General features: G+C 38.9%; 2 protein-coding genes across 2 annotated transcripts in view; one reads left to right on the forward strand and one right to left on the reverse strand.

The window, feature by feature from the left end:
- necab3 (N-terminal EF-hand calcium binding protein 3) overlaps nucleotides 1-1954 on the reverse strand; it is a 39429-nt gene extending 37475 nt beyond the window's left edge. The window contains exon 1 of the mRNA XM_034138587.1: nucleotides 1643-1954. Coding sequence (XP_033994478.1) covers nucleotides 1643-1774 — 132 coding nt within the window. The 5' untranslated portion in view covers nucleotides 1775-1954. The remainder of the gene's footprint in view (nucleotides 1-1642) is intronic.
- Nucleotides 1955-2776: 822 nt separating this feature from the next.
- rbck1 (RanBP-type and C3HC4-type zinc finger containing 1) lies at nucleotides 2777-9768 on the forward strand. The gene is made up of 13 exons (XM_034138787.1): nucleotides 2777-2970; nucleotides 3059-3128; nucleotides 3629-3773; nucleotides 4092-4188; nucleotides 4708-4906; nucleotides 5384-5508; nucleotides 5608-5781; nucleotides 6741-6901; nucleotides 7059-7155; nucleotides 7573-7752; nucleotides 7976-8074; nucleotides 8617-8760; nucleotides 8864-9768. Exons 2-13 carry the CDS (start codon nucleotides 3089-3091, stop codon nucleotides 8942-8944), a joined length of 1542 nt encoding a protein of 513 aa, XP_033994678.1. The 5' UTR covers nucleotides 2777-2970; nucleotides 3059-3088; the 3' UTR covers nucleotides 8945-9768.
- Nucleotides 9769-9935: the final 167 nt, after the last annotated feature.

Consider the following 9935-nt stretch of genomic DNA (forward strand, 5'->3'; position numbering starts at 1 on the left):
CCCACTATTGACGCATTGATCTCTCTGTTGCATACAACCGGGCACAATGCTATAAAAATCTAAATTGGTTTTAGTATTACAGATAATAAAACAAAACTTTTCACATGAATAACTATCCGCATCTAATTAGTAATTGTTTGTTCTGATCGAAACCAATTTGTGCTACTTCAATGATAAAGTTCATCCATCGACATTATCTAGAAAATCAATCACCATTTATCTGCTTAACGACTTTTACTCCTGGCACACAACATATTTATGCTTTTTTAAAGGCTCATTAGCTGACGAGATTACTTAATTGAGCCTACTTGACTTTGTGGAGACTGACGTGTACCAAATAAATGCCATTTTATCAAGTCAAAATCTGGAATAATTGGAGAGCCAACAGACAGGAAAAAGCTAAAATCAACAGTATTCCTCCTTCACCAAACAAGAGCAGAAATACAGAAAAATAAGGTGAATAAAGACAATAAACAAACATAGCTATCAAAGCCAAGACAGAATGTCAGTCATGATTTAAAATATTTAGTATTTCTAATCTTGTTTTTGAACCAGAAACCATCACGGAGTGTGCCTGTTACTGTTGTGCTCTTTCATCAGAAGAACAAAGTCAAGGTTGAAGACTACGTGTGAAAGCACTCTTGTGCTGCAACCCATTCAGGGACATCTGTTTGCACAGATACAGTGCATAAACTGCCATGAGTCCTTATTTAACCAAGGCTGCCAGAGTCTGTGTGCTGCATTAGTGACAGATACAGCACACTAGTGACAGAAAGATGCAGTTAGTTAGAGCTCAGATTTGGACACACCATTGGCCTACTAACCCAGAACATGACAGAATGTGATGGATAGATAATAACTGTATTGATGGATAGTTTCTGGTCTACCCAGTGGTGGGTGTTATTGGTTTACATAAAGAGCATAGTTATTAATGGTGTTTATGTCTTGGAATATCACTTATATGTATATTGGTTTAAGTATAAACAGATTGTCTGTGCCGTTGTGTGGTATATTTTGTCATATAATGTTTTTGATTAACCAGAGGTTTATGTACAGTGTGTGTGTGTGTGTGTGTGTGTGTGTGTGTGTGTGTGTGTGTGTGTGTGTGTGTGTGTGTGTGTGTGTGTGTGTGTGTGTGTGTGTGTCTCTATTACAAAAAGAAGAGAACCCCCGGCTGTCCCTAAACCTATCTGACTGTGAGAGCTTAAATCATCATGCAGAGGCAGCAGCTGCTTTACTCAATCACACACACACACACACACACACACACACACACACACACACACACACACACACACACACACACACACACACACACACACACACACACACACACACACACACACACACACACACACACACACACACACACACACACACAGTCATATTTGGGCATGTGAATGTTGGTATACCAAATTAAGTACATACACATTTATTACGTTTTCACTTCAATAGATTTCTTTTATAATAAAAAAGTCAAAATGAGGGTTCAACACTACACTGATTGTATACAGTTTGAATGTCTCTTGACTTTAACAGTTTAACATTAGATGAATAATAACATGGATTGCCAATAGCTGTAATAATTTGATGAACCAACGCTACTTTTCACGGTGTATAGAGTAGTAGAATATGCACTCACATCATGAAAGATAGTAAGTCCTTGGCCGGCGCTGTGCAGCGGCTGCTGCTGCTGCTGCTGCTGCTGAGCCCGGAGGTGCTTCTGTTTGGCGGACTGCAGGCACATAGTGATCATCTCCGTACAGGCCAGCATCTTTGAAAAGCGTCGAGACACACCTTGGTCAGGGGGACCGCTGTAATGGTTGACGGGGTAAAGGTAAGAGTAAAGTAACGCTAGTAGTCTGGAGGAGAGGCAGGCTGCAGGTGCGACAGAAAGCAAGTGAAGGCAAAGCAGGAGGAGACTCAGAGATGCACTGCAACTTTGTGTTGTGCTGCCGAGCAGAGCTGCCAGTGCCATCCCTTCCTGCTCCACGCTCTATGATTGGCTGATATTTATGCGCGTGCATCTGGATCCGAGCGTTAACTTCACCACATACCCCTTTCCAGCCTCTGGTCATTCTTTCTGTAGCAATAAAGCTATACGTCAATGCATAAACAAAACTAGTAATCCTTACATTTGAATGCTAAACATATTTTAGATTCAGAACCTACTATCCAGATATTAATGTGAGAGGATGTCATACTGTAAGAGTTATTGACACTAATTAAAATGTAATGTATTCTCTAATGTCGTGTGTTTTATAGTTCAGAGTTCAAGTTATTCGAGAGTTTAACGTTGAGTAATATTGATGCATTGATGTCGAACTGTACAATTCCACTAGATAAACCGGACACTGCCATCTGCTGGACGCTGAGAGTCATTGTTTTGAACTCTAAAAATATATATTATGATTTTAATCCAGAACATTTCATTGCATGCAGGGTTAGGCTATTTATATTATGGTAATATTTTAGTCGTGACTTTGAATTTGAGCTGGAGGCATAGCTGACCAGGGTAGCCCATTAAGCCCAGTGTAAAAAGTATAGCCATAAGTGTGGGGGGGGGGGGGGGGGGGGGGGGGGGACGTTAACTAAAGACAACATTCAGATAGTTAAAGGAAATGTTCTACACATTTTTACAACATTTATATTAGAAATCTTATTTTAAGTGTACAAAATGCATAGATAAACTAAAAGATTTCTAGTAAAGAAACGAGGGGCGGAGCACAGCGATTTGAGCGACCCTTTTAAAATGTCTCTTCCTGAACTGAATGAGTTTCACTTTCCATTCTACCTGCTGGGAAATTAGATCTAGGCAGAGCGACAGAAGAAGAAAACAAGTAGTTTAGCCTTCACTTCGCTGTGGTTTAACTTCCCATTTTACTCATAAACTGCTTTTCCTACATTGAAGTCGACTATAGGAAGTGTGTGTTGAATGCGGACAAGACTGCAGCGACACGACCCGAGAAGGTTGGATTTAAACTTGTGTTGTACACAGCTCTGTTTTGTCTTTACTGCCATGTTTGTGCGATACATGTTGTGTCACCTGTCGTTTCAGGTGTGATCCTTTACAGTCTATGGTGTGATCATGGCCTCTCCAGTTTCACCGAGAGGGCATTTGAAAGAGGGTTAGTGGCTCAACGTGGTTTCGATTTTGTTATATCTAACCTATTTGTCCGATCAAATGCTACTGCTGCTAATGACATTTAGCTACCCCATGTCCCAGTTAAAATAATGTGTGTATCTTACTGTGCGAATTATTTCAGGAGTGTTTTAAAGGATAGTCAAAATGTCATTGTCATTGTTTTTGATTAGCCATACTGTACACGTCTCTAAGTCTCTCTGATTAAAGTACAGTCAAATGTAATGTATAAGTGACAGATAAACACAGGAGTTGGTAGGAGCCCTATCTAAAGCAAGGCCAATGTATAGCACATTTCAACAAATGTAATGCCTTTAAAAAAAAGAATAGACATAAAAGAAATAGGGCAAAAGAAACACATTATAAATCTGCATTTAAATACAATTAGACATTAAAGGTCAAAATAAATGTAATGAGACAGGTATATGAAAGTGGTTTATGTTTTCCCACATGAGGTTAAGAACTCTTCCTTTGCTTCCTGTGCAGCCGAGGAACTGGCCCTCTCTCTAAGTGAAGCCCTCAGCCGTGGAGACGGACAGGAAGCAGGAAAACTGTGTGAAAAACTGTCACAACTCTCTGTTCCAGTGTCTGTCAGCGTCAACACTCAGGCATACCCTCAGGGCTCCATAAGGTGGGACACTACTGTGTGTATGCGTGTGTCTGAGTGGGACTTCCTTATTCTGTTCAAATGTTTCCAAAACAACACGTCTGGAGGAATTTCCTTCTTTACAAGGGCAGTTTTAATTTTTAGAGCGCTGGCTGTTTTGAATTGAGATTGTATTTTATAAGGAATACGAAAATAAAAGTCAAATGTGCCAACAAGAAAAGTGTGTGCATGCAAGTGCTGCATATTTCTGGGTGTGGTTACTACTGTCTGAAAACAAGTTGAGGTTGGATGCACATTTCTATATAAAAATAGACAGACAAGGCTGTTCTATTGTTTCAATAGGTTGAAGGTTGGAGTGGAGGACGCTCAGTCAGATAACTACATCCAAGTGACTGTTCTGGTTTCATCTGACATGACAATTGCACAACTTAAAGACAAGGTACGGATGTAACGGCAAACACTTGCAGCTTTTTTCTTTTATCACTCTATCATCTACAAACCTGAGAAATCAGTAATATAAAGAGCCCATCCTCTATTGAATCTGAAATGTTACCACTTGTTTAGCTGTTTTCTTTGTATTCTGTTTTGTATTGCCTCTGTTACTGTGTTTGAAGCTTTATCATTTTTATTGCAATTCTTCAAAGCATGAAATGTAATTAATGCTACAGTTTGTTTTGTGTTGCTGTCTGTAGCAAATGTTGAAATTACATTACATTACATTACATGTTACTTGTTAGACGCTTTTATCCAAAGCGACTTACATACTCAATACTGTGGACAATCCCCACAGGAGCAATTTGGGGTGAAGTGTCTTGCCCAGGGACACAACGACATGCTGACTGCAGTGGGGTTTGAACCTGTGCTCCCCTGATCCGAACACCAACCTCTAGTCCACTGCGCCACACACCTCCCAAATCAAAGTTGAATGATCTGTCTATGTCTAATTTTTTGTTCACAGTTTAGCCATGACTTTGGGTTCGTCCCCACTGTGCAGCGGTGGGTGATCGGGAAGCGGTTGGCTCAAGACCACGAGACGCTGTTCAGCCACGGGGTCCGAAGTGACGGAGACCAGGTGTTCCTGTTTATCCTCTCCGCCCAGGCTGCTCATCTCACCCTGCAGCAGCACAAGCTGGATCAGGAGCAAGAACGCATGGATGGTCAGTGACACACACACACACACAACATTGATTTACAAAGGGGGGCTTGTGGTACTCTTCCAGGGGTTCTACACATTTGTTTTGCTTTATTAATAAAATAATGGAAATCTGTTTTGCTTTATCATTATAGAACAGATCTGAATTATTTTAGTTAAATACATAGTTTTAATGGGATCAAGGAGTACAAATACTAGTAAGGATATGCTTCATTGGGGTTACAATTATGAGGGGGTCCTTAGAAAATGTTCTCCCCTGTAAAGGATCCCTGGAGCTAAACGTTTTAGGAACCTCTGACTTTAGCCATACTTTATTTATAGTTTGATCAGACAAAAAGTAACCACGCAAACAAACTGTCCAATCGAACAATGCACATTTCTGAAAATATACTGAGGGTCAACTCAGGCTTGATTACAGGTTTATGAAAAGGTCCACTTACCAGGTAAATTTAAGTTTTATGGAATAATCATCTATTTTCAGGCATCGTGGTGCAACTTTTTCCCAGAGGGACGGGAGGAGGTGGTGGTGTTGAAAAGACAGCTCCAGACAATAAACAAGTTCCTCCTCCTCTTCCTGCTAAACCCAACGTGCTTCCTAAACCTCAGGTCAGAATACAACTCCTGTTGGACACCATGTCTTTAGTGTGGTTGAGCTTGTTTCAACATATACTTACAAACTTACTGTATTTATGTGTTTGTGAGTAGTTGGGCTGGACCTGCTCTATGTGTACGTTGTTGAACAAACCTACACGTCCTGGCTGCGAGGCGTGTGGAGGGGACCGGCCCGAGGATTACCAGGTGCCTGACATCTACAAACCAGACCAGCAGGAGATTCTTCGGATTGAACAGGAACAGTTGGCCACATTGCAGTATGAACAGGTAACGGTGCTCATTAAAAGGTTTAAAATATGTATTCCTGAAAAGTTTTAAGCATGATGTCAATTCTACATCTAAATTTGACGCAACCCTGATGTCAGATATTGAATAACATACAGTGGAATTGTCTTTGTGTTGTTTAAAATGTCAAATGTATATTATTGAGGTTATAGTTGTCCTTCCTATTTACATACACAAGGGGCAACATATTATAATACAATTCATTTCATTTGACATTGTCATCAGCTATGGCCTCAATGCTGGAACATATCATTGATTAAATAGCCCTATCACCTTGTCAAACAAAACTGAACCTCAAAGGTGTCACAAAAGTCAACTTCAGGACAGGACGGGTGTATTTTGTGCACTAGACTGTACAAAAAAAGGCCACTGACCGGTCGATAAAAGGTTTTACATTTATGCTAAAAGAAAATGTCTTTGGAGCGCATTAGCCCTTCTTTTTAACATTTAAATGTTGTTCTTTGGCTATTTTGTCAATATTCCAATTATGAAACTATCCAATCTCATTATGTTTTACATTGGTTTTATTTTAACACATTTTAGTTTCAAATGGGTGCATAGATAATTTTGTGATTCATCAAAAATTAACTGATGTTGGAGAGTAGAAACTGAAACTGAATGTGTGGTGATCTTATTTTTCTTTATGTTTTAAGAGCACACCAGCTATATGTATGGAAAGGATAATACAAAGTTGTAACTAACATTCTTTATGGTATGTGAAATGCAGAACCAGTTAATTACGCTACATAGCTAAATGTAGTTTTGTAATATAACACCACCATAAACTGTGGCGATGCTGATGAAAACTAGTTGAGTTTGTTTTCATGAGTCTAGTGGTTTCACTTTCTATTTTCCAGCAACACGGGGTACTGTAATGAGTCATGTCAATGTGTGGTACATCTCTGTATTGTGATTGACTCTCTCTCTTCCTGGTGATGAAGGCTCAGCAGGAGGAACGTCAGAAGAACTACCTGAACTTGTTGGCAACAGATGACCAAAGCCTTTTCCCCAACGCCTCAGAGGAAGAGTGTCCCATCTGCTTCTCTCCCCTGCAGCCACAAGAGGGCATCGTGCTCAGAGAGTGTCTCCACGTCTTCTGCAGGTCTGACACTCTTGATTATTGTGTAGCTTTGATATTCAGTGTAAAAGTAAGATATTTATCTGCTTTCCAAAAGTACAATGACCACATTGACAATAATGTCCGAACATTTGAATTTAAAGCATTTATTTATTAGTATTTTTCTTATGTCTTTGTTTAGGGAGTGTCTCAAAGGGACTATAGTGAACAATCGAGATGCGGAGGTGTCCTGTCCTGAGAACTGTGACAGCAAGCTGCTGGACAGAGAGATACAAGCGGTGAGTGGGAGACTGGAGATAAAACAATGTTTAAATGGACAAACAGTCCAAAATCTAAAACATCAGTCTCATCCAAAAGTAAACGGGAAATAATAGCATGCATCAAATAATAATAATAATTATTCAAACAGTTAGTTGTTAAAGATGTGAACAGATTTCTATTTCAATTTTATTTAAATGATCTATCACAATGTAACCTGATTTAAATATGAAATGTCAATCTGTGTGTCTGTCTGCACTGATTGGTCAGACTGATTAAAAGAGGAAAGAAAAACACATCTTCTTCTAATGATTTCATCTCAAGAGCTTCTAACTGGCAGCAGATAACAAGTTCTATATTTCCTTTCCATGAAGATAACAGCCTTACATTATGCACACTCTTACTCTCCGTCTTTCTCTCGCTGTAACATTATACAGCTGCTCACAGAAGAGGAGCACCAGCGGTTTCTGGAGATGCGTCTGAGCATCGCAGAGAGTCGCTCCGAGCACAGCTTCCACTGTCAGACTCCCAACTGTCGGGGGTGGTGCATCTACGAGGACGAAGTCAACGAGTTCCCCTGTGAGCTCTGCAAAGAAACCAACTGCATCCTCTGCAGGGTAATTGTCGGATATTTACTATAGTACTTTAACACGTATTTCACTCTGTCGTTATAGTATAACTAGGATATAACTGGGCAAGACACTTCACCCCAAATTGCTCCTGTGGGGATTGCCCACAGTATTGAGTATGTAAGTCGCTTTGGATAAAAGCGTCTAACAAGTAACATGTAATGTAATGTATAAGCACTGAACATTAACAATGGTGAGTGTATGTTTGCAGGCCATCCATGAAGGCATGAATTGCAAGGACTACCAGGATGACCTGCGTATACGTGCGGAGAACGACGAGGCGGCTATGAAAACTAAGCAGATGCTAGATGTAGGTCAATGTTTTTAAAGTTGTAAGACGCCTCAAATGTAGATTTTTTACATCCTGTAGGGATCAACTAAAACAATGGTAACCAAACAATGTAAAAATCTTACTGCTAAATGATTTATTCTTCACTAATGTACATATTTTATGATAAATTATGAAAATAGGAATGTTGTACTGTCTGCACTTATATAAAGTCAAATTGTCCATTCCTGCCAAATTAGAGGTATTGTTATTTGTTATAACTCATCTGGACTTTAAACCTATATTTTAAACCTATATTTAAATATCCATTTTGTAATTTGTTTGGCTCTGTTGATACATGGTTATTATAGCCACAGGTTTAATCTAAGATCAGCATATTTATTTATGTTTTGAGTTATGAGTTTGACCTGTAATATGTAGATGTTTAATGTTGCTGTTTTTTGTACATTTTAATAATTACCTTCAATCATCTTGAGTAGCTTTTTGTACTTATGAGTTGTATTTGCACATTTCTCCCTGTGGCTACTTTAATATTTACATAACACTATTGTATTTCAATATAGAGCCTTCTACAGAATGGGGAGGCCATGAAATGTCCACGGTGTGACATCATCGTCCAGAAGAAAGATGGCTGTGACTGGATCTGCTGTTTGATGTGCAAGACAGAAATCTGCTGGGTCACCAAACAAGCTCGCTGGGGACCAAATGTAAAATAAAATTCCCTTACAACTATTTTTCACAGTATTGGTTCAGTTTTCAGGAAAGTGATTAAGCTATACACATGATTTCTTATTTGGTTGTATTTTACAGGGAAATGGCGACATATCTGGGGGCTGTGGATGCCGAGTCAATCAGCAGCCGTGCCATCCCAACTGCCAAAACTGCCACTGAGGGAAGGAGACTAACAAAACGAAAGACACAAACACTCTTAAAATACATCTTGCCACATAGACACAAGCTATACAAACTATATCTCCTACATCTCCGCAATAAGCTTTAAAGGGATCTTCTGCTATATACAGAATATTTTGTCATGATAAATGAATCCTCTATTTACATTTTGACCTCTGGCTACTAGTTTCTTTACAATTCATATTGATGAGCCACCAATCATTGTGCATGTACTCAAGTTTAATTAAGAACTCTGATTGGATTATACTAAAATGTATAAACAGAAGTCACCAAAAAGCTAATAACTCCATAAATAATAAGATCCCATTGTTTTTTTCCTGTGTGAACTATGTTACAACTAACAATAGCATTAATTAATTAATCATGATCAACTCTTATCCAGGACTACAGACAAAATAATGATTGCTGGATACCAAAGTGATATCTTCCTATGTAAATGAACAAAACAACTATGTTGTTGTGATGTTAATGTGTGTTTGCTGCTTTTGCTTAATAAGTGACAACAATGTTTATTTGTTTTCAGTACTGTAAAAGAAAAGGATTTTCTTTCAGTTGCCTCATTAGACTGTGGTGAAGGATGTTGTTTACGTTGAATGAAAGGACTTGAATTAAGTATCAGTTTGAAATACGGGGAGCTGGACACATAATGATGCTGTGTTGCTTTCAGGACTTTAACTGAAAGTGTTCATCCCTCAATAAGTACAATACCAAATGGGCTATTACATATACAATATCTTTTGGTAATGTCTTGTATCCATGGAGTGTGTTGATTGTCTCTCCATTAAACTGCCAACAAAAGCATAGCATGTTAGCATTATTGTAACAATGAAATGTGCACACAGCTGAAGATGGTACAGTAAGTGACTAAGTAACTCATTCCAATGTAGTGATGAGCCTTTAGCGTACAAGCCGAGTATGAAATGTCACAAAATGACCAATGTACCACTATTAAAAACAGGTTTTGAGGAAA

Source organism: Trematomus bernacchii, unplaced genomic scaffold (genome assembly GCF_902827165.1).
Source record: "Trematomus bernacchii unplaced genomic scaffold, fTreBer1.1, whole genome shotgun sequence".
In the NCBI taxonomy this organism is placed as follows: Eukaryota; Metazoa; Chordata; class Actinopteri; order Perciformes; family Nototheniidae; genus Trematomus; species Trematomus bernacchii.